At 26.8% G+C, this 27003-nt stretch overlaps 1 protein-coding gene across 3 annotated transcripts in view; it reads left to right on the plus strand.

Moving 5' to 3' along the window:
* The window catches only part of LOC129960058 (uncharacterized), a 135998-nt gene that overhangs the window by 88899 nt on the left and 20096 nt on the right, over positions 1-27003 (plus strand). For all 3 annotated transcript variants that reach the window (XM_056073110.1, XM_056073109.1, XM_056073112.1), the window contains exons 3-4: positions 3492-3589; positions 15499-15588. In XM_056073110.1, coding sequence (XP_055929085.1) covers positions 3492-3589; positions 15499-15588 — 188 coding nt within the window. The remainder of the gene's footprint in view (positions 1-3491; positions 3590-15498; positions 15589-27003) is intronic.

The raw sequence follows: 27003 nt of genomic DNA on the forward strand, positions 1-27003 counted from the left end.
TTTAATGTATCGTTGTTTGACGTACTATTTTTTTTCTTATTTTTTATTTTCCAGGCTTTAGCCTTTACTCCTTATCATATTCACTGAGTTTAAAAAAAAAGAAAAAAAGGCTCAACAGTTTTTACTTGGAAATCAGATGTAATAAAGCTGCTGTTACCGCTCCGCTTGCAAATCATTAGACTAGATCGGATTATAGATATAGATTTTAAAATTTACATCTATATTCTAAACAGTGATATGAAATTTCACTATGAAGACTTCTATTAGTATTCTAAATTTCTAAGAACAAATATTCTAATTTGTACATAATTTAAATATTTTTTATTCTACTTGAATAGCAAATATTCTAATTCAGATTAGTTATACACCTACTATAAGTAGAAATTTTTAATTATCTTTTCATAATATTCTTAATTTATTACTTTATTAATTTTCCTTTAAAAATATAGATGCCAAAACAAAATCTATTGATAGAAACACTCTAAGTAAAATGCAATTTTAATCACTTTTATAATATATTTCAATAATTACGCATGAATTTCTCTTTAACGATTAATTGAGTTTTCCTTATTTCACTTATAATATTTCTGATTTTTGATTAAAAAATAATATTTCCTACCATTTACTACACTAATAATACGGTGTTTTTTCAAAAAAAATTTCTATCTTCTATCTATGATATATTTCGAATTCATGGTTACAATTATTATGGAATCTAAAAATTAATAATTATGAAACTAATTTCTAGATGGCTTCAATATTTTGGAACCACTTTTTAACTAAATTTATACAATAACTGATAATTAAGAGTTCTAAAATTATTAAAATTTTCTATTGTCATTGGGAACCAATAACTCTATAAAATGTCAGAACTTTAGTTCATGAGGAAGGGAGTGAAAAACAAATTACATTCTTACAAACATGGATTATGCGATGTTAAAATGTTAGATTTGTACTTTTTCAAATAATGAGGGCATAAGTTGAAATCGCTTATTCTCTCGGAATCTTATTAGAGAGAATAAGCCAAAGCCTAGAAAATACTAAACAAATAGCTTAGAATTAAGTATAAATGGCTTAGAATTATTGCACAGTAAGTTAAAAATAAGATATTAAAACAAATAAAATATAAAAGTAAATATTACACATGAATTTGAAACTTAATTCTTACATTAATGAATTTAAAACTTAATTCTTAATTAATTCTTTAATGCCTTGCACATGAGTCTTAAGAACATCGAATTGTTGTATTTTTAAAAATATGAGGTGAAACTAATTCTTCACAGACATCAGAATTAGAAATAAGATTTACGTAGAATCGCATGAAAATATTCACCTCATTCACTTTGTTGAACAAATGCGACAACATACTCCCGAAACAGACGATGTCATTTAATTGAGCAGCAGAAAAACGCAGAAAAGAAATAACAAGACTTTGCTTTTCAAGTATTCATGAAACTAGACAAGAAAAAATATGACGGTAGGAAATGAGGGATCATGTTGGATTCAAAATTACAAATACATAACCAATTTTAGTACAAAAAAGAAAAGGAAAAGCATTCTAATATATATATATATATATATATATATATATAAACACTTTTTAATAATCACAATTATAACATGGATTTATTTGCAGTTTCATAAAATATCCACAATTAGTGCTTTTTTTCTGTTCATTAGACATATTCTCATATATTTATTTTAAAATGCATTTCACATTTCTATTATATTACTTAAATTTGATTAAATTTAACTAATTTTGTTAAATATTTTAAAATGCTACTAATTAATTTGCTAAAAAATTAGTATTTTGTTCAAATTAAAAAAATATATATAAAAAATATTTTGAATTTGATAAGCAATTATAAAAAAGTGTCATGAGTTAATTTTTGTATATTTTAGATGTAAAACAAGTCTAATAAAATTCCCTTCGAGATACCCAAATTAGAAATAAATAAAATGAAATAATTTGAAATAATAAGCATAAAAAGGATAATATTGTATATATTTATAAATTTTGGATTGAAGTATTGTGAATTCATCATTATAGTATCGTGAATTCATTGTGTCACTACAAGCCAGCCATGTATGCTGATAAATATCAACTTACAGATATTTAAACTTTTTTTAACAATCTTTGATACAAAAAATTCAAATATCTTGAAATATTTATATTTTTTCTACACAAATCTTTTATGACTTAAATACGAAAAAAAAAAAAAAAGACAAATTAAAGATCAGTTAATAATAAATATTAAGGTATGTTCATGTAAAACATTTTTTGTGATAAGCGTAAGATCTGTGATGTAACTTTGAGACAGATGACAGTTGCCTTGAAGGGCGTCGCAAAGGCAAATTATTACTAGTTTTTTTTTTCACTCTCTGCGTCATATTTGACTGAAAAAAAAATAATACTTTACCTCCCCCCCCAGACACCATTTGCCCTTGAAAAGCTAGTGGTAAAGACAGAAGTCACCACGTCAAGAAGCAATATTTGTTAGTAAAATAATTGTACAACTAAATACGTATAAACTATTTTGATTAAACAATTAATGCACATCTTTAAAAACAGACAAATTAAATATTTTTTTACGATAAGCATAGATGAATCTTATGCAATGATTTTTTTGTGAAAGTTTCGCATATAGTTTTAAAATCTGTGTTTCTTTGTTTATTATTCTTTATTTGAACTACAGTACCGGAAAAAAAAGCATATTCTTTGAAAGTGTTGTAAAGTATATAATTAAAAGCGATTGAAATATTTGGCTATATTGCAAAATTTTTAATTTTATATTTCTTTTATGAAATTTGAACTAACCAAAATAGCATGAGAAGGTTGTAATGCAAAGTAATGTATGATGCATTAAAACCAAAATGATCGTTAGTGTAGCTCAAAACTATAAGTTTTCTCAAATTATAATACACTAACTTACAGAGGTACAAATCACAATCAGAGAAACCTCATTTGATTTGTCTCTTGAATTTCATAAATTTGACGTCAACAAAGATTCTTTACATATATAATTCATTTGTGAGAGATAATATTAATATTTAAAATAAATTAAAATATATTTGTCATGATTTCGTAAAAAAAAAGAAAATAATTTAAAGAAATTTTATTCATTTCATCATTAAAAGGAATTTTGGGAGATATTTTATAAGCTTTTTTGACTGGCAATGAATATTAATTATATAATTATGTTTCATATAGTTATTATGCTTGAAATGACAAAATTACTTTCTTACGAAAAGTTCAATAGTGTCTGTATACGCATTATTTTCTTTTTATACGATCAAATGGTGAAAAATAAACGTTTCTTAGATTTAGATTTCACTCTCAGCTTTGATTTCCATTCGGCATTTCCTCAAAATAAATTGAAAACAGTCACCACGATTTAAAAAAAAATTATGTAAAAGCCTGTATAACAGCCATTAGTTTGAAATAAAATTCAAAAGAAAAAAAATACTGATTTTAATTTTTCTCTTTGCAGTAGCTCTCAGGAGGGAAAAAGAGACTCAACCTCCAGACCTCAAACCAAGAGACTTGCTTTACTCTGAGATGCTTATGGAAGGAGATCTCATTTTACAGGTAAGTTGTTTCATATAAAAAATAAAGCACTAACTAAGAAAATTTATAAATTACTCACATATGGAAGCAAAATTTAAATAATTATATACTTCAGTAAAAATAAATTTTAAATGCATTAGGAATTTTAGTAAATATTTAATCTTAAAAATTATACTTCTATGCTTATATTTATCTATCAGTTTCTATTTTCACACTGTCTTTTATGTCATGTTTTTATCATATAAATTTGAAGACTATCTGTATTCTTTTCTTTGAATGATTCCAACTTTCCTTTACAAAGTCCATATAATTATTAGATCTAATATTCGTTTTAAAAGATAAATCTTTATTGAAAATGTGATTATTCATTTTATGTCTTATCTGGGAATAGAACTATAGTTTTATAAATATTTATTGCCATCTGGAGAAAAATTAGTTTAATTAAGTTGGCTTTAAACTACGGCATCTCTTTCTTGTTTTCAACTAGAATATACTAACATAAAAACTTTAAAGCTTTATGCTTCTGAGGTAACTACGCTGAAAAAATTGGCAAAAACATCAAATATTATTTTAATTCAATATCCTTAATTTCTGAATAATTTTCTTTATAAAATTGCTTGAATTTTGGTTCTCAGTTAAATTTTCGGCAGTTCCATTGATTTTTACATTTGCATATTACATGCTTTAATGCTATTTTTTTATTTTTAAGTACTGTTTTATAGAATAAAAAGATTAATTAGATGCAAAACACGAAGATTCCTAAGATATTCATTTAGAAAGATTTTACAGTTGTTTTAATCTTGCAGAATGGGGAGAAAATGAAAATTTTATGTTATTTATCAGTAGAACCTTAATATTTAAAGTTGGAATGTAAACACATCTCATTTGCTAATTCAAGAATTTGGTTATTGATTTCTTAAGTTACCTGCAAGATTTTGAACAAATCTTTCGTTAAGCTTCAAATATATATATATATATATATATATATATATATATATATATATATATATATATATATATATATATATATATATATATATATATATATATCCAACCAGTTTTCGAGTTTAAAAAAATTTTGGCTTTTAACAGATACATTTTTGTTTTATAACTGTTTTTTCCCAATCTATTTTCAGCAAAAATAGAAAAATATAAATATTTTAAGCATTTTTCAAAAACGTTCATCCCAGATGTCTTTTCCCTTGCATTACATGAATTTGTTTATTTCATATTAAAATTCTTTTGTAAAAAGCAGTTTCCTTTGAACAAGAATATTAGAAATTCCATTAATATGATAACTTTTTCATTTTAAAATGATCCGTTTAAAAATAATTTAGAAGAACAAAAGTTCCGCAAATAATGTTAGTTAAAAAAAATGTTTTTTCTTAGAATTACGTTTACTCTATCTTTATTCTTTTTTCGATCCAGAAATATTTCTTATACACACTTACAATTTAAGGTATTCATAAAGATCATGTTCTCAAAGAATTTTCGTTTTTTATTAGAAAAATTTGAAACAAATTAACACAATCATCTTTAGCAAAGAAAATGAGCATCATAATAAATTGAATCAGTAAAATGAATGATGTTTTTTTGTAGTTCTAAAGTAATAGAGCTACTTAGGTCAATAGTAATCAAAGAGTCATTAACAAAACTGGTTGGATCATGAGTTCTACCCTCGTGAACGAGGGAAGGTGATCCCTCAAGCTTTGTTTTCCGCCGATGGTTCATGTTTAGTGTTACCATGACAACGGAAGAACTGGGGTCGAGAAAGAAAGACTAAATCATGGAACATCTGGCTAGAGACTAATGGAAAAAGCATGGAAGTAATCTTCCTATACATTAAATTGAGCACTGACTAATTGTTTATCTTGGTCAATATTACAAGACAACTTTGAACCAGAAAATAAATTTCAACTGAACATTTATTTATTTATTTGTTAAATATGAAATTGATTATAATTTCTTCGTGAATGAAATGTAACAAAAAGTTTCCAAATATGATATAATTAATTTTGTCAGAATAGTAAAAAATTAAAATGAACATATTTAGATTTTATCGGAAAAGGTTTATTGGATCGCTTCAAAGTCGTTTTGTATAGGAAAATGTCATTAGAATTATATGCATGGTACGAATTGTATTATCTAATATTTGACTACATGCGATGATCAGTTATAAGCAATTGTATTCATAATAGCTTATCATTTGAGTATGCAAATTATTTACATACTATAGTTTTCAATGAACATGTTAAGAACCTTTGTAGATATTATTGAACTATTGACATCTTTTCACTCTTCCTAAAGTCAAGTTCTGCTTACTTTGTAGGTAAAAATGATATTAATAGAAATATTAATGATATTAATAGAATAGAAATAAAAATGATATTAATAGAAAAAATGACTTTGTCATTAATCGAAAATCAAACTTCTCGATTTCTCACATTAACTTTAATAATTTTAATCACAAGCAAGGCAATGATGAATTTTCCCTACAAGTTGCATTTAAATGGTGTAAGAAATTTACTCCAAACCAAGACTCCTTCGAATCTCCCTTTTTGTTTGTAAAATTTTTCGTAACTGTACAGTGAAAAATTAGTTCAGAAAACGGAGGATTAATCAAGAATAAATGCAATTAAAAAAAGAAATTCAACTAAATATATTAATTTGATTTAATAAAATATTTTGATGATTTTATTTCTTTTGCTTGCAATCAACACAGAATTTTCGAATATTTATTATATACCTACAGCGTCAGAATTTCTGCCCTCTGTCAGAATTTTTGCCATCAAATTTCAGTGAAAGAAGCTAATTAATAATAATAATTTATCAATATGTTCAGCTAAAAGTATCTAAATGAATCTCTTCTTTACTAAAAACCTTTAATATCTGCACACTTGACAACGGCAGGATTATCAAATATTAAAAGCAGGCTTTTGCCTAGGGAACTCGCAAAGTTATCGGGAAGGGGGGGGGGGCAAAATGTTGATATATTTCATTTGCGATTTTTTTCTGAATATATTAATTTGATGCTTTTATTTAATTTATAGAGCTGATTCATATTAAAATCAAGGGTAGTTTAAATGTTAGAAAATTAATTTAATATTATTTATTTATATTAATATTTTATTCTAATTATTATTATTTATTAATATTTTATTTAATTTTATTATTTATAATAATATTTAATTAGTTATTAAATATTAGCTATTTTTCATTTTTATTGTACATTGTTTAAAAAGTCTAAAAAAAATGTGTTTCTTTTCCATTAAAAAAAATTCCGATTTTATCATAAGCAGTATTTAGATGTGTTCAAATTTTTTATTATATTTATTATTGCCTTCAAACAACTTTTAAATGTGAATGTTAATTTTCTTTATATATATATATGAAATACTGAAATAAACTCTTTCGAAAGAGACCCGAAATAAAGTGTTTTTGTCATTTAATATGAGAAATCGGTGTATAAAATTATTTATATAGAGATTTAAAGTCAATATAAAAGTATCAATTAAAAATATCTATTGAAGAATTTAGAGCTGGGAAAAGGGATCCTTCATGATTTGATCTGACAATGCATTTAAATGTTCTAATATTCAAATGAATGTTACATGAAAACTTGTGATAAAATATATTAGATACTGAAGAAGGTGAAAATAATTTTTTGAGGTATTAAATAGTGAAATCTGCTATATTTTATGGAAAATTACATTTACGCAATAAATAAGTTTTAAAAAAATCATTGCAAAAATATGCTCATTTCGTTACATAACTTGTATCTGTTTTTTAAAGTGCTTTTAGCAGCTTTATTAGTTACTTTTCTTTCTATTACAATTGCAAATCTTTCACTTAGTGGTTATTATCAGCTACTGATTTTATGAAATATTAGTAGAATAAATATTAGAGTAAATTTTTTATAGTATCTAGTATGCTACTAGTATGCTCTAAAAAAGGGATGCTTAAATAATTTATATGAGAATGTTTTATAGTTGGTAAATATTGTATTGTAGTAAAAGGGAATTTGATAAAAAGCGGGACATAAATTGAAAAAAAAAATTGTTTTATTTCAAAGCAATAAATTTTAATTAATTTATTCCTCAAGGTAACATTTAAAAATACATACTTGACGTGAAATTAAAGCAAAATAATATATGATTTTTTTAAAATCCAGTACATAAATTTTTCACTGTATTAGTTTGATTGAATATGCTATTTCTTAAATATCATCTAAAATATCTTAAAATTCAATTTCATAAATATGCACTTTAATTGAAATAACAGTATAGAAACATTGACCATTATCGAAAAGAAACCGCAAAGAAATTTAACCTCAAATTTTCAACAAAGTATTTTCCTCCCCCCCCCTTTCCGACCCCGAACTTAACCATTGAAAGAACCCGCTTTCTATTGAATCGCAAAATTACTCGCTAGAAGTTATGAAAGCAAACGTAAAAAATCAAGGGAGGATTTTTTTCCCTCCATTTTACAAATATCGTTAGTATATCTTTGGTGTTCCGTCATTTTCTAATACAGCGGTTTCTTTTTACCTGTAACGGTGGGGTCATTTTTTTGCTTTCCGAAACGCCAGGTATAAAGCAAAAACAACTTCCCATTGAATGAAAAGCAAACGTTCCTGCCACCATCGGTCTCTATTGATGTGACAGATTTTATTTATTTCTTAATTAATGATGCTCACCTTCCACAGTAAACCCTCTCCCCGCGCTCTCTGGAAGTGTCTCTCTCCCCATATGCTTTCATACTTGAGTGCATTCAGGATTCGTATAACAAATGTATTTGGGCCATATATATGAGTAATATAAACACAGAAAAACACGAGGGGCTATCCACAAACTGCGTTCAGTTGTTTTCTGCTTTCTTATTTCTTATCAATAGATGGTTTTTAATATGGGTAATTTGATAGGGAATCCATCTAAAAAAGTTATTTGCACTCACATATTCAGCAGTTTTTTAAAAAATGAGCTTGTCATGCAAGTTCTTTTTGATGTTATATATTAATCCTGTTAAAATTAGTAAGGAGTAGTTAATTTATTCTGATTATAGATGAAAGCGTTGCTGAACATTTAACATTATGCTAAAAACCATATTTTACGCCTCTTTCTTGGTCTTGTTTCTAGGTCATATTTTTTTTGTAGCAGGTATACTTTAAGCTGAAGTTGTTTTTGATAGGACTAAGTTGTTTTGTTGCCGATTTCCGAACTTTTAAATGGTTTCCAAGACGAATAATATTTGCATATTCTAGAATCAACTTCCATTTTCTCAAGACGTATGAAGATATTCCCACTTTTCTGAAACTCAAAATATACAGACAGGTTATTGTTCCTTTTTTTTGTAAAGCTATTCTGTTATGAATAATTAAAAATTAGCATGACTGATAATAAAAATTGACGCTGAAGAAAAAATCCAACGGGAATTAAGAAGATCCATTAATGAAAGAACTTTCGTAAATATATCATAATGACCATGAAATTAAAAAACAAAAGTCATATTTTAAGCATCATATAGCCTTGAATAATGCAGATCAGATTACAAGCGGAGTATAATATAAATGAACACAGGAATAAATTGGAACAAAATCAAATTTTTATTTAATATTCCTATTCTCTTCTATGGGATTGAGTTTGCTTAAGGATGTATAGAAATTTTTTCAGCAAAAACGTGTTTTTAATTCAGATACTTTTAAATGAAGTTTAATAAAAAGAATTAATTGGCAATGATTTGTTAGAACAAAGGAAAGTAATGCTTTAAGTAAAATGTTATTGATAAATTTAAGAACATATAACGATTTTTTTCCTCTTTTTCCTTTTTCTGTTGATTTCAGACTAAATTTCTATTTCGTGAGTTAGAAAATTAAGAAAACACATTTTAATATCTGTATCAAAATATCTTTTAAATTTCATTTTAACAATGGGGAATAATATATCTGATTAACCATAAATAATCACATAATATTCTTAAAGAAATAGCTTTGATAACTGTTATGTTGCAAATTCAGATCAATGGCAAGCATTAAGCATATAATGGAAATCAATTGCATAAAAAATCAGTGTTATAAAAAAAAGAAATTAACACTAGCTTGATGTATTTTGTCGTGAAATCACCAATGCAGCGTGGTTACCTATTTGATAGCATTTCTTCCGATAAGTTTCCTACATAGCTAATTAAACAATCGCATATGATGCAATTAGATCACTTTAAATTTGAAAAAACTTTTGTTTATTATTTACTTATGCATTAAAATTCTTAATTTAAAATCAAAAAGTCCGTTTATTTTTATGAAGATTTTTTTTTCTTCATTCCATTAAGATTATTAATTCAAATTATTAAATTAGATTAGATTATTTATTCTTTTCCAAAAAATGTTTCGGTGAATAAATTTTTTCTTACGACATCAAAATTTTTAAGAAAGAAATAATGATTATTAGTTGTTTACTTGATGTATTTGCGTCAGTTGAGATATTCATGGCATATGACGTAAGGAACAGTTACTTATTCAGCTGATAAAGCTACCGTAAGTTATTCTCATTCATAAACCAACAAAAACATTAATTTCAATAGAAACACTATCTGTTTTTGCTTAACTGTAATGAATACTGAGATGAGGAGAAGCATGCCAAAAGTAAATAACATTTAAGGTCAAACCAGTTCTTATAAATTATTGGAAAAGTCTCTAAATATTTTTTTAATATATAGAAATACAATGAGTATTTACATATTTTTAGAACTATTTCGATAAAGAATTCAAACAAAGCAAATGACTGGAATAAAAAATTCTGGAAACAGTTTATTATTTGAAATGCGAAATATGATCCACTGCTTTTAAATGTATTCTTTTTTTTTTCTTCAAAATGTCGCATGTAAACAAGCTGTGAATTGAAGGATAGTTTTTACACTTTCTGAAACTAAATATTCTCATTCCATAATTCAAAAACTTTGTGAAATGCATGATATTAGAATTTCTAAGAGCAAAATAAGTAATATTATCAAACGAGTACTCAAAAAAGGTACTTACTTTTTCAAATATTTTTAAAGGAAAATCATGGTTAACAAAAAGAAATTCACTAACTCAGGTATCAATTGCAAATTTTAAATACATCTGTAACAACAATGAATAAAATAATAAAGAAAAATTCACAACTTAAAAAAAAAAACCTAAAAAAAAAAAACAATGTTTATGAGCTTTTGCTGATGAACGAGGCTCAACGCAAAAACCGTTTGTAGAACCTATGTGAAAACTATTTAACAGGAGATAAATTGAAATAACATTGCGACTCTTGATGAAGCCTGGGTTTAATTAAATGACTATAATAAAAATGGGTAGAGAAATTAGAAAGAAAAATGTACAAAACAAGTTTCGTCAATTTAGAGAAGGTTCCATTAAGAGGGTTATGAATGTCGCAAGGCAGTCTTACAATGGGGAAATAAGAAGAGTAGAAACAAATGTTAAAATCAATTTAATGTACTATCAAGAAAAATCCATTTTTTTACTCCAATGAGTTTTAGATAATGAACATTTATCAAGGTAAAGCTACTTTGAAAAATACCTCTGCTTCCTTGAAAAATTAAAATTTGAACCAAGTATTGCACTTTGTAACATATTTCTGCAAAGTCCCCTGATGCTTCATTCATAAGCTATTGTGCCTTTGGTCTGTAGAAAGGAGATCCTTCTAAACGCAAATTCATCATGATTAATGTAGCAGAAGAGGAATTGAAATGAATAGCTTTGAAAGTTTTCCGTAAAGCCCTTCTGCCATGGAAATCATGATGCATACTTATAGATCAGAAAAAAGTTTATCAAATCGAAAATCTAAAAAAAAAAAAAAAAAAAAAAAAAACTAATTTTCACATTTTAAACATCAATTAAATATCCCCCAAATCGTTCTAAAAATGTGCAAACACTCTCAACATTATTCAAAACCTTTCGTTTTGCTTTTCAAACAATAATGTTTCATATTTATTGATAAATTACTTTCATAATTATTATTATTGAAAAAATTTGTTAGTTCAGTTTATTTTCCAAAAGTAGGACTTTTTTATTAAGGAATTATAAAATATGCTCTTAATTTTATTAAAATGAACCAATGAATTTTTACCTTCTGATTTTTATATTTCGTACTTATGTCTCCTTCCTAGAAAGAAAAAACAAAACAAAAAAACCTTCAGTTATATCCATAAAATTGTCTTAATTTACTTTCGAAATTTTATTGATATATCAATGGGAAGAATCGCTGCAGATTTATTTATTTAGATTATCTGTGTTACATTAGAAGAGAAAAGATTTAGAAGTTTAAAAAGATTCATTTGCCTTACAAGCTTTTGAATCAAGAATTTTAAATGTTACTGATAATTAAATACTGCAACATTCTAATCTGAAAATTTAAATTTTGCAACTTTTATGTTTTCAATTTTTTGTTTGTGTCGTAATAGATTAAATGCTTCATAAGTGTTCAACGAATTAAAGAAACGTTTACAAAAAGAAATATAGTTTGTGCAAACTGTAATTATTCAGAACACTTTTTTCCTAGTTGGAAAATCTAAGAAATTTAGAAAATCAAAAATCAGTTTTATCATAGAATCAACTGAATTTTTACTATATTATTCATTTTCAAATGTCCTAAAATCTGAAAAATGATGTTAAGCAGTTAGTGTTTTATTTAAAAAAAATATGTTGATATTTCTAAATCAACAAATGTTCATATTTTTAAAATGTTTGCTCATATTTCTAAATGAACAAAACAAACAAAAAAATATGAATTTATGATGGCATATGGTGGTTCCTAAATATTCATGCTTGTAAATTGCATAAAGGTAAGTAAAAGTTTGTAAATATTATTTTTTTAATCGATAAATTACACCAGAAAAGCGTCAGAAGTTTTTTCAATGACTCTAAGCAATTCATATTCCTTCTTTAGTTATGATTTATCGTATGAAGTCTAGAAAGTTGGCACTTATGCGGCAATTCTTTTATTGTTCATGGATCTGTTCAATAGTTTTTCTATGCCTGTCCAATAATATAATTTTTTCAATGATGCCAGTATCATATTCTTTGTCCAATTGCATTTCAGATGGCATGTCTATATTTTAATATTGATCATAGTGTTTTAGACAGATGTATCTGTTCTCCAAATCAGATCATTCTGTTATCTATGGGATGCGCTTCTGTGATTATCAGTTCAGTTTATCAGATTCAGTCAAATTATTAGTCAATATCAGCCAGTTTAATGTAAATAATTAAATTGCTAGGTTGGAATTAATGTTATTGCTTTGGGTGGTTGATTATTTCGATAATTAATAAAAAATTGAAGAATAAAATGAAATTATATTTTTTGATAAAACATTATCAATAAAATAATTTAATAAATAAAAAATTCGAGCTTATAAAAATAATTTAAAAGGCACAAATTAATATTTATCGAATTATTGCAATCACAGTTTGTGAAACGTAATACATATATATACATATATTTATAAAGCTTTCGCATTTAGAAAACTCCCACATTTCTTTTTACGCATAAAATAAAAATAAATAATGCGCCATAAAGATATCCTTGACAAAGATAAATGAAGTATTTAGCAACGAGTGTTTGCATTTTAAAGCATCTCTATTTGTTTGTGTTACTATACGTTCTCATTCTTGTATTGAGATTTATATTCTAATTTTGGTGAATATTTTAAGTCCAATTAAACGTTGTTAAAAGTATTGATTACATTTCTTTGAAAATCTTTTGGTTCAAAAGAATTATATATATTTTTAGCTATGCAACGATTTTCATTTTTTGAAAGAAAACGAAAAATATGAATTCAAATCCTATCCTTTCTTAAATGCATGCCAGATATTTAGAATTATTACTCTAAAATGTCCAATCGTTTAAAACGTCAATGAGAACAACACCCTTCCGATTCAAGAGCCTCGGAGCGTGAAAAGTAGGCTTATCTATTGTCAATTACTTTGAAGTACTACACGGGCCCTTCCAAACAAACGCAAAAAATCATAAAAGAGGATAGATATCATGACGCCAGCTGCTTGCCTGTGGTTGCTCAATTAACAGGGTGCCTATTCAATGCCAGAGGTAATTACCTGGCATTTGGGACCCTGCGAGGGGCATTTACATTCCCCTCCCCGAAAATTCAATGGGACGCAACTAAACCGCCCCCCAACAGTCTCGTAATTACCTTGTGAACACCTCTGTCTCTCTCCCCTGTGAACGCGCTGTCTATCGGAAAGCTAAATACAATGGCTTGTATTCAGCCTGTTTGGCGGGCTGGTAAGAAGAAAAAGATCGCCAAACTGGTTGTCAGATTTGGATTTTTTTGAGTGATTAATAAGATTCTTGTTAGGTGTTTTATGAGTGAGAGGTATAAGTTTAATGTACTGAAGACATAAAGTTTTTTTTTCGAATTTGATATCTATTTGTTGTTATAATATTCCTTTAATATAAATAAAAATGAAATGAATCGATAAAACTCGCAGGGGTATCTAGTTACGCAGTGTAAAGTGCGTAACTGCTGAAGAATTAATGGGATCAATTTAAGTGACGTCAGAGTATCATAATAAATATTACTCAACATGTCATCTATCATTTAACCGTATATTGTCACACTCTTGCAAAATGCACTGTAGATCACAAAATTAAATTGTCACTGTGCATTTGAATATGTGTTAAGTGAGCATAAATGGAATCTTTTGGGGCTCATAAAGTAGCTCGCATCTCTCTGAAACTGATGTTTTGAAAACTTATTAAATCAATAATCATTATTTCTCAGAACGATATTCTTAGATAAGGACAATTATTAATAAATTTATAGTAGTCATATTTTTTAACAAATTTATTTCGAGTCACTTTTTAATCCTAAAATCATGATATAATTTTATTTAGTCTGAACCTTAGAATTCAATTAACAATTTCTAAAAAGTTAATAGAAGTAGACTTATAATGAAGGAGAAAAAAGATATTTCTTGTCATTGTTCACTTTTTTTTGTATAAACAAAACCTGGTTTCGTATCTGTATTCAACAAAATTCCTGATTTAAAGTCCTTTAATTTTAAGAATATTTGGATAAGAATAAAGTTTACCAAATAAGTATAAATAATTAAATTTCTTTGTGCTTTCTTTAATATATATATATATATCCGAAAGTTAAGAAGCTTTATATTAAATAATAATACTTCATTTTTGTTAAATATTTATATTAAAGGAAAATTTCTTTTGATATGAATCATTTTTTATATTAGCAATCAAATAACAGTAAGCAATAGAATTATTTTTTTTTATAATTAATTTACATTTGCCTAAAGTTTTTTCTGCTAATATCTATTTTTAAGAACGTGAAAACATCTCATACATGAATGTGCTCGTGAAATTTTTAAACGTAATTGGTGGCGAGTGACAAAAGGTGAAACTTTAAAAGTTATACGTTTTCTACAACACATAATTATTAAGTGTTGTAGAAGTTGTATAATATAGGAGGATTTCTTTTGAAATCATGGAGTTTTTGTAAACATTATTTAAACATTTTTTTTAAAAAAAGAAAAACTGGAATAAAATATACGTCAAACTATCATCAAAGAATGAAAAATAGTGCTTCTGTCATTAATCCAATTGAACAATTTAATATCGCCTTTTTAGCTACGATTGAAATCTTGTCTGATTATTGTATATAAAATAAAAGTAGTAAAATCAAAGAATATTTTCATTGATTTTTCGAAGATTCTACGAAGAACAAAAAGAATTTTTTCCATCAAGAAGAATATTATATTTAGTAACATTTAACCATTCATTCAAACTCTGAGTATTTTCCAATAATTCTTAATACTTTTCAGATGCTGGATTCCTCGAAAATGCAGAGCTATTTCCTTTCTGCCACCTTTTCTTTATGAGTTCACTCTATCAATAATTTCTTTTTCCTTTCAGGCATTGAATGGATTTCTAATGATTCTCACCTGCGATGGAGAGGTGTTTTACACATCGCACACAGTCGAAACGTATCTCGGCTTTCACCAGGTAAACTATTTTTCTATTAAATGCTCATTTTTCATTTTAGAGAATCGATAAGACGAAGCGGGTAAAAAAAAAAAAAAAAAGAAAAAAGAAAAAAAGAAAAGAAAAGAAAAGAAAAAGAATAATATCTCGTATTTGAAAAAAAAAAGAAGAAAAAAAGTCCATTTTATAAATATGAACGAAACATTATCTATATATAATGGCAAATATGGGATATATATATGTTGAATTAAATCACTTTTACTCATCTACAAAAATAGATAAATAAAAATAAAATAATAAAAATATAAATAAACTTATATTAACGAAACAAAGAAAGGAAAAAATTACATAGAAACATTTCGCTATAATATGAAACAGAGCATAATGGAAAAAAAAAAAAAAAAAAAAAAAAAAAACAATGTGCAACTACCATGAAGAACTAATTTTCACAACCTAATTAAAAGATCAAAGAATAAAAAGTATTTCATATCTGAGTTCCTGGTTCTTTATTACATTTGTTACTTTCACAACAGTAATATGTAATATTAGATATATAATTATATCTGAGTTATCTATATATATATGTATGTGTGTGTGTGTGATGTTGTGTGTATGGTGTGTGCGTGCGTACGTGTGTGTGATTCGTTCCCATAACATTGAAGAACGAAGCAATAAATGAATCAAAAGATATGAATTTTAATTTTTGACAAGCAAGTTTAACATTTTCTTGCTTGAAAATTTGATATTCTTTTTTTAATCAATATTTTAAAGAAATGTTTTTGTATCATGCACATTATTATTTGAGGATTACTTAGCCTTTTACAAGTTTATAGAAAGTAAATTTGAATAGAAAAGTCATCAACTAATTAAATGAAATATCCAAATACAAAAGAAAAATACAATTCTAAAATATCAACTTTGGTTAAAATATTACTTATTTTTCATGGAATCGGTTTGCGAAATCACTCAGAGTGTTTGTTAAAGAATTTATAGAATTTTGATTCTATGTAGTTTTCTATATGATATTCCATTTTTGTTCACCTGAAACCTTGACCATCTCAACCTAGAAGTATATGAGAGTTTGAACTGGAGGAGCATAGTTGGTTACTTGGTCATTGATTATGACAAACTGGAACAATGAATCTCAATCATTATAAAGTCAAGTCATGTGACGCCACAGATGCATAGAATCTATTTTCTAACTGCATATTATCTTACAATATTTTGAGCCGTAATGTCCTTTTTTCCTTTTGGAAGAGACTAACGAATTCTGAAATTAAATTGATACAGAGTACTTGAAGCGAGTCTCATGAGAATGGATTGGTATTATCATTATAAATTGTACTTGGTAGGAAATTATCATTTGTGGCTGCAGGTTTCTGTAAGAACCTTTACAGTTAGCCGGCAAACAAATAGCAAAGCAGATAATTTCAGCAAACAATAAATAGCAAAAGGTCAAATATATAAATGACAACAGTAAATTATCAGAAATGTAAATAGATGGAAACATTAATACATGTATGTTGAGTATTAAGTATATAAATTTGAAGAGAAAAATGCCGAAACTGACTGTATTTTAATGTGCGTTAAAATTGTATTACTTCCATATTTATTATAACGCTGCTTAGTCGAAAAATTTTTTATCGACAGTATGTTATTTCTTTTTATCATCGATAGCATTAGAGTTTCTTTAGATATTTCGGATATTCACAGTACTTTCAGATTACTATTCATTAAAAAATATTAAATAATAGTGTTTCCAATACTTTGCAGGGTAGTACAATAAGCGAATACATTTATAGTAGTATAAACAGATTTACATGCTTAAGTCCTTAAAATATTTTTTAAACCAATTTATTCATCAGATTAGTTTAATTTTTTAAGAATTTGAGTTTTTATTTTCAGTTCGTAACTCCACATTAAATGTGTGAAATCTATTTGTTAAAATAATTTAACTTTCTACAGTTTTGCTTTTAGTTATTTTCAGATTTAGAAATCAATCAGTGATTTTGTTGTAATCAATTTTTGCTTTTTCAGATACAGTAGCCGTTATCAATATGTTCTTATTTCTCCTTATATCTGTTGCATAGTTATTGATATTTTTCATATTCCATTTGTTAATCATTCGCTATAAGATATCTCTTCAGACGATAAGTGATCATTATTTCATATTAGTTTTTACTCCGTACATTGTTAAGGTTTTCCACATCAATTGTTTCCAAAACGCTGAAATCGATCTCATTGTTTCAGTGTACTGTTTCAACATATTGGAAACAACAATTGATATTTTACTTTTAAATATTTTATTTTTTGGAGCTTTAAGGTTATTTTAAGGATATGGTATTACATGATTTTACAATTTTCATTTTATTTTTATTCTTTTGGAAGAACGAATGGAAAAATTATATATATATTCAGAAAATGTATATTTGAATTTTTATGTAATAATATGTAGGCGACATTTTTTTGAAAATTTTGATGATAATTGTACAAAATGCTGTATTTTTTATATATGAATCAGAAGTAATAGTGTATTTTTTTCGATAAAATGATCGATTACTTTTAATAGCCCATCCTTATGAAACAACTAACGATTGATAATTGTATTAAGTTGGAACTGAATTTGAATGTATCATTATCTCACCTTAAATGTGTTGTATAATTGCGTAATAAATTTTGCTGGTTATTCTGCATGAATTTGAAGACAGTGAGTTATCTCAGATTAAACTGAATTCTTTTTCCATAGAGTTTTAGAATTTCCCATATCAATCAGAGAGTTTTTGTTCCATTGAATACTTGAAATCAATCTTTTTGTTCCTATGAGCTGCTTTTTATCCCAAGGTCACTCTCAGAAGATGATCTTTGTGCAATTAAATCAATTTACTGTCTTCGTCCTATTTTTGTTCTGTTGGAGAAAACAAATGTTTCAGGAAATGAGGAATAAGACCCTTTAGAGGATTCTATCACATAAAACTTTTTCTTCTCGTGTAGGTTGTAAGTGAAGCGAAATAACGCGTTGCGTGTGACGGAGAGCTTTTAAAAGTTATTATGAGCTTTAAGCTGGTAGCCGTTCGTATTTCGGTCACCATGGTAACTCCGAGGTTTGGATGTAAACAATAGCGAATGGAGTAGTCACATCGTCTGCAACACTCAGATTGAGCAAGCTTCTACTGAAGAGACAGAGTGATGATAATTTATAAATATTTATTTTATGAGCCTACTTGCATATCAGTGTAGGTTGAGCGCAGGTTACGGATAATTGTTTATTTCACGGAGGCCTACGATTGGATGAAAAACATACATAAACTAAATAGATTTTTTTCAGTCATTCGTCAAACTTTTGCTTACCGACTGACAGAAAAGCTGCCATTAGAAATAAAATTGCCATTCCTGATTTCGAATGAAGCTTCTATCTTTGGAAATATCGCTCTGAAAATTTATTTATTCATTTGTAATTGTATTTTTTTCTACCTTTGTGTTGATTTATTTACTGATAAAGAATTTTCGATCGGTTATTACTAACCTTGAGGCTTGCATGCTACTATGTATGCTATAAGTTATAAACACCCTGCATTACCTTAGTTGAAAGTTTCTATAGGTTACCACTTTTTGATGTTGCTTGAAACATATTAAGATTTAAAAAATAATGCTCGAAGGGTAGAAAACAATAGAAAATGGGCAATAAAATTTCAGTTTGTTGAACTGTAATTCAATAAAAATTGCATGCAGCATTGTTCAGATTTTGAAAAGTGTTATTCTTTTGTGCATATTTATATCTTTTTGAAGATTCAAAAACAAGATTGGAATTCGATTTTGCTGTTCTTTCTCATCTATTTGGTTGCCAATCTGAAAAATTCAAATAAATAAAAATGAGAAACAAATTAATAACGGAGAAAAAATTCCTACGCTCAAATAAATTATCCGTTGAAATCAAAGATAAATAAATAAATTATTATTTTGAAAATAAAAGTTTTGAAAATCCTTTACATTATTATACTTATTTTGGAATAAACAGGGTGTTCATTAATTATTGTCGGGGTTTCCGTACCTCATAACTTTCGAATAAAAAATATTACACAATTTGCACTTTGTAGGCATTCAGCTGAAGGCGATTATGTATTCGTAAATTACAACTCAAAGAATTTTATCAATGATATTAAAAAGATTAATGAATTTGCACATGGCTGCCCTTCGTGGCTCGTAACACATCGAGACGAAATTCGACTTTCCTCCAAGTGTTCTCCAGCATTTGTGGGGTAACATTTTGGATCGCAGTAACAATTCTGCGCTTCAGTTCATCAAGGGAGGGCTCAGGGGTCTTGTTCACAATGTTCTTGACAAACTCCCATAGAAAGAAGTCCAGCGGTGTTATATCTGGTGATCTCGGAGGCCATGGGATTGGTCCACTTCTTCGCATTGTTGCCACGTAAAATTCTTTGAGTTGTAATTTACGAATACATAATCAATCGCCTTCAATTGAATGCCTACAAAGTGCAAATTGTGCAAGCTTTACACTTTAATATCATTAATAAAATTCTTTGAGTTGTAATTTACGAATACGTTATCGGTTTTTGCGCGATAATTTTAATTCGAAAGTTATAAGGCACGGAAACCCCGACAGTAATTAATGAACACCCTGTACATAATATTTGTATTAAAAATGCAGTGTGGTTCCGGAGACCTTCGGCATTCTTAAAAGGGACGCAATACATATAGAAAAAAGTCATATTTACATTGGAACATGACGCTCCAAATGCAGAAAGCGACCAATAAAGGAGTCTATTTTCCAGTGAATTAAAAGAAATGTATATACCAGATAAAGTACATAACAGAAATAGAATACGAATTTACAATAGTTCAACAATATAGTTCAATGAATAACAACATGCGAAGCGTGTGCGCTTCGAATGGCAATTTTTTTGAACACTAACTATCAGAGTTTTCAAATTACCATATTTGTTATGCTGCACACGACTTACAATATTTTTACATATACAACTGTTTAGCTATGTTTATTCCATTGAGTCTGCGTTTCGCAATTCACTTGGTTTACTCTTCTCTTTTACTCAATTAATCAGCAAAAAGTCCCCTGCAGCTGTCCCTCTTTACGTTTGCGACCACATGTTCTACTGTAAAAAGAATTTATTTTTGATATCTGACTTACACTTTTTCTCGAAGCCTTCTTTTATCAACTTGTATATGTGAAAAAAATTACTTTTAAGACTCTGAATTCGAATGCTGTGTTAGGTACAGATATCCGTAATTTAACATTCGTGTTTTGGCCTTGGTTCCCACTCATTATCATATGCTTTGTAACAATAGAATGGAAAATAAGTTATAAACTTATTAAAATATTGTATTATGTTCAAAAATTATCAGAATAATTTGAGAAATACATTCATTTTTTATTATATATTTATTGTGAGTTATGCTTAATCGTAATAGTTAAGAAATAATGTTATTAGGCAAAAAATACTCTTTTTAAAAAAATGGAATTTCGAGGTTATTTATGAATATTAGCAATAGAAATAATGTTTTTCAATTTTTTTGTAAAAAAGTTAAAATTTTTAAGGTTTATTTATCCATTTTGAATGCTATATTTATGACATTAAGATGAATCTCTCTTAAGATTATTAATTAAAGCACGGATACCAACTTAAATACCAACTGTCTGAAGTAATTCAGGCAAAGTGAATACTGGAAAGAACACATAACCTCTGAAGTCAATGAACATATTAATAACTTCAGTCATTTATTTTCACATAATCTGAACTTAAGAAATACTTATTTGCATTTTTCAATGTCATTTAGATATGTTGACAATAAAAGCAGACATTTCAAATAATTTTAAGAAACGTTTTTAAAGACAAAAACATTATTTCTATAAAAATATGATATTTATTTATTATTAAAATTTTACCCGAAATACTTAACTGAAACATTTATTTTGAAGTTCTAGCGTAACATTAGTGCTTTAGAACCATTATTTAGTTATAAATAATGGCAAGCGACCGTGAGTACGTAATGGTTGTAATCATAACTGATGAATATTTTATCGTTTTTTGTAAGAAGAAAATTATATTGGATTTCCCGAATTAAAAACTACGTAACTTTGGTGGAAGAATTAATTTATCGCCATCGTTATCGAATTATCGTATCGTTATTGAATTGTCAGAAGAAGAAAAAAAAAATTTTTTTTGTAGTTTTTTAGGAAATAAAAATCATTCTGTTTCTACTCGCACAGCTGTATATATTATTTTCTTAATGACATAGAAAAGGAAGTGAATGATAAGGTTATAATTGTGCTGAAGTAATGTTAATTCAACATACAGTGTTTCGCAAGTGCTTTTAAGTAGATAAAATATCTCCAATTTTAAATCTTAATACTTTAAAATCAAGATCACACCGAAATTTCGATTTGATTCAATATTTTATGTATATTAAAATGTTTAAAAAGAATCAAAGTTTTATTTGCTAATTAAAAAATAATTTTAATCTGTAAATATTAAAATATTTATGTTAATCATTTAAAGAAAGATCAAAGATTGATAAATGCCACGATGGTTTGAAATGCTTTGATCAATGAGCGAACAGTTTATTTTAATTGAGAAACACACATGATTATTTGACAAATAATATATACAATGCACTTAAAACACAGAGATTCATAATCAGATGACAAATATAACTTAAGATCCTCTGAATCAAATTGCCGCGTTATGTGTCATAAGCGATTATAAATTTGTTCGATCTTATTTTCCTAAATTAAAATGTTTGATTTTAGATTTCTCCAAATTCTAATTATCTTTCTTTTAAGATTTTCTGATTATTTTTCTCTTATACAACAAAAATATGTTGAACATATGAGCCCTTGTTTATGTCAAAGTTGTGAGTTTTTATTGCTGATTCTGACTTATATAAAACTGTTTCTTATAACAATATAATTTTGAAATTATTATTATCAAATCATAATTCCAGAATGTGAAGCTCTATATCTTTTGAAATTTTCTATTTGTGTTTATAAAACATTTATCCATTTACTGTGCAATAAATAGATAATTATTAATACTAATATAAAAAAATTTATTACACTTCTCAACAGAAGTAGAAAAGTTTTTTATTGAAGAAATTTCGATTAAACAATTATAATTTTGTATTTAGAAATTTCAATTAAGAATTTAAGTTCAGATTAAGTTTGTTAATAAGCTATTTCTTACAGTGCTCATTTACAAGGATATATATATATAACTGCAATTCAGAAGAAAAAATCATGCCATGCAATACTAAGAAAAGAAGCATATCACTGTTGTAATGGATAGTTATTTGCTAAGTAAATATTCAAGTATAATTATGGAATTATGTACATAGTTTTGAAAAAGTTTCAACATTTTTTCAAGCAACATAAAATTTTTAAGAATAGTTTACTCCTTAAATCACATGTTTTAGAGAAATTCATTATTTTTTCTTTCTTAAAACATTTTTATAGCCTAGCCTTTTGGCACCAAATTCATCGATTGCTCTCTGTAACCTTCAATTAACCAGAATATTTAAAAGGAATTAAAACTGCATAGTTTTACTAAACTTAAAAAAAAAAGAATAATATTTTCCCCAACCAAACGGAAGAAAGACCTTTCATAAACAACATCTGGATAAATGCTTAAAATGCATAGAATCATTACAAGACAATCAATGTACTAATAAATCTGTGAACTTTGCATTTTCGTGATATTATATTCAATAAAAATATTCCACTCTGAAAAGATAATAACTGTTTTAAAAGTGAATGAAAAACTGCTCTTTATTTTAAAACAATCACAGGTTTTTTTCAAAACGAATATGCATATAAAATTATATGATGTATATATTCATTATAATATATGTAGCGACCCAAGAATACAAAGAATTTAGTTCTTCATCTTAAATGTTCAACAACATTTCATTTTAAAATATAAGAAAAATCTTAAAGTTTTTTTCTTAAGTCAGAACTCCTTATTCTTTTGGTTCTAAACCTAAATCTCAAAACATAAATAATAAATTCGTCTATTTTTAAAAAAAGTTTAAGTAAATAAAAATATTTCTGAGAAGCATCTTTATTTATAAAAAAATTATTAACCTTTCAGATTTAATTATCTAATTTTTTTCTTTGTTTATTATAAAGAAATACCTCATTATACTTTCTCCCTACTAAGCAAAGTATTTGTGATTTTGAAAAAATGTACATCGATAAATCAAAGTAGGAATTTTTTTTTGCAGCTGAAATGGAGGACACGAAAGAATAAGTTTGATAGAGCCTTGCCGTAATTATTAAGAAATAGCTGATTTCATTTCAAACTTAAATATCATTCATTGACAAACAACTGATACATATTATTTATAATACAGTGATTAATAGACCAATAATGCGAGAAATATAGTTTTAGAATGATGTAGGAATGAATAAAAAATTCTAACTTACTTCATATGGATCATCCGAGCTCGGGGGGGGGGAGGGATTTCCTTATCTCCCTTAGCCGATCTTTCTTAGCTACCGAGTGACTCCCTCATACTTCCGTAGACAGAGGGGTAATCGAGCTTGCATTGGAAGAAGAGAGGATGAACGTATAGGGTTTCATTGAAGACCAAACTGACAAAGGGGATGGGGGTGGGAGGGGATCTGAAAATTGAAAGAGAAATCAATGAACGGGAAAAAACTAGAATGTTTATCTAGAAGAAGGTTTTCTTCACTTTTTTTTCTATGTTCTTGTTCCAGCAAAATAATGTCTGTGATTTAAAAGACGAGTAAAAAGAATCTGATGGTTTGTTAAGCTAAGTTACCTTTTGTTTAATTTTAAAAGTAGAATAAAGAACTCTAATATGATGCACTTATGTAGAGTCTGGAAACAAAAAGCTACAAAAAACCGTTTAAAAAATTTCTGCTTCCTAAAATTATTTGACGCTTTAATTTCGTCAGTATCAATGCATTAAGTCAAATCAATTTTTTCTGGGTAATCATAAATAAAATAACAGCTATGGCGACGATTTTGAAGGCGTCGAGCCCGTGCCCTCTATTAAATGTCCCCATCACTGTCTTATTGATGTTTTAACTTTGCACTACTCAAAAATGCATATTTATATCAATTGCATTTTTGGATATTTTTACATTAATTTTGAAAACTTTTTGCATTATATTTCTGCCCAGAAGTTGCAAATATTAAAATATATATATATATATTTTAATAATTTAATTTTAAAATTAATTTTAGACCGTTATGTTTCATATATTCTTACTGCGTAATTTTTTAGAGTAACACAATTGCTGTTTAAATGTGAATGAACGTTGCTAATGTCTGCGAAGTGTACGGCTAATTTGCCATTTTTTTTGCATATCTCTTATGTTTATTTTCTATAGGTCGGTAAAAAAAGTGTCAGTTTTAAGATGAAACACAACATAAATATTTTGGTAAACATTTCTTGCAATTACAGTAACAATATATACAGTGCAAATTTTATTTTTTCCTATTTTTTTACGTATACCTACCCAGTGGAGTTCTGACATATTGAATACATGTTACGTCTTGACTTAGGAATTAAGTCAATGTATAATAAACTGCATGCATCAGAACTTTTTTGGATTTCATGTTTAGAACGCTCTTAGATACATACGTAAGAGATTTGCTGATAAAATTTGTAATAATTCCTTTATATTATATATTTTCGAGAATACATCCAAGATTGAAATGTAAATGTGTTTAAAAAATTCGAATCAATTCGAATCCTTCAAATGACAAAGCTTATGAATTTCAAAAGAAAATTATGAATTCTCTTCAATACATTATTAGGCTCCTGAGTAATAAAAATCCAAAAGTCAATCCAATTAATCAATTATTATTTGGTTTATTTGATGACGAAGTAGCAAGATGTTTTTCAACATATGTAAGCATCCTACATAAACAAATATCATGTCATAACATCCTACATAAAAAAAAAAAAAAAAAAATGTCAAGTCACAACATTTTACCTAAGGAATATTGCAAATCATTACATTTTAATTTCTAATAATAATAAAAACTGAACAAATAATTTTTCTAGAAATCTTTCTAAATAATGCTTTGAAAACGCTCTCTTTGGCATCATTAGTTTACTTCTGGATTTGTTCTCTTTATTTACGTTGAAGAATCTCTTACAATTATATTTGGAAAAAAAATTCGAACACTGTTTTAGAGAAGAAATCCTGTAATTTTATGCCTGTTATAAAATGTCTCGACTATAACAAAATAAATATTAATTCGCACCCATCAGAAAATGGAACTAAATACTATTTAATAATCGAATTTTTAGCAGTTTCTGTTCAATTAAAAATGTTTCGAAATTTTAAGCACTTGGGTGATTTTGATAACAATACAATGCCTTGAGATTTTCATAGCTTAATTATCGTTTAATCGATTATTTCAATTAAATTTTTCTAGCGCAACCTGATCGAAAATTCAAAAAAATGTATTTCAAAATATTTAATATTAATAATAACGAATTATAAAATAAAGAATAAGAATTTGAAATAAAGTTAAATAAAAGGAATCTATTCTTTGGCATACCAATAAAAGCGTGTTTTTAAAACCTGTTTTAATTCAATCTTTTTTCTTCATTTTCTATTTTTCCTCAAAAATCTTGTTTATTATGTTGCATTTTCTATTTTTTCTGAACGTGATTACTCCTAGATATTTATTTCTTTTCCTCAATGAAAAAAATTCGCAAAACTTTTTCTTTAAATTTTGTAAAATGTTGCACTATTTAGAGCGCCAAAGAGGAAAATTGTTTCGAAATATCACACAACTTTCCTAAGCAAGTTCTTAACATCACCAAAGCAACTCCTCTAATAAATAATTTATTATAAAATATATCATACTTTTATTGAAAAATTTTTCCATCTGGTGTATGTAACAAGTTCAGATTGTGATGAAGAGGTTGTACACTAAAGCTCTGAATATATATATATCAACGATTAGAATTTTGCTGTTGTCTTTTATAGTAAAGCATGTCACTAAAATATTATATTTCTATCCGTATAAACTAATCTTATTCTTGCAAATCCTTTGAACTCATCTAAACTTATCACTGACTAGTCAGGCCTAGCCTTTATCAGCAAAAATCACATCTTTTCCTACTTTCATGAATTCCTTTCTTCAAACTTTTTGCTTAAAAAAACTTAAATTTAATTTTCCTCTTTTTGTTTTAAGATTATTGGTTCAAATTAAATTGAAGTTTTAAGAATCAAGGACACTAATGTTCATATTTAGCTTAAATGAAATATGACCTCTAAGATTTTTTACTAAAAGAGTAGCTTTTTACAAAAGATTGGCATAGTTTTTTCCACTTATTTTTCGGCGAAAACATTGTTCAATATATAATTAATTAGAAGGTTTAAATCCAAGCTTTCCATTATTATTTCATCATTATTAA

This window comes from Argiope bruennichi, chromosome X2, assembly GCF_947563725.1.
Source record: "Argiope bruennichi chromosome X2, qqArgBrue1.1, whole genome shotgun sequence".
NCBI classification, from domain to species: domain Eukaryota; kingdom Metazoa; phylum Arthropoda; class Arachnida; order Araneae; family Araneidae; genus Argiope; species Argiope bruennichi.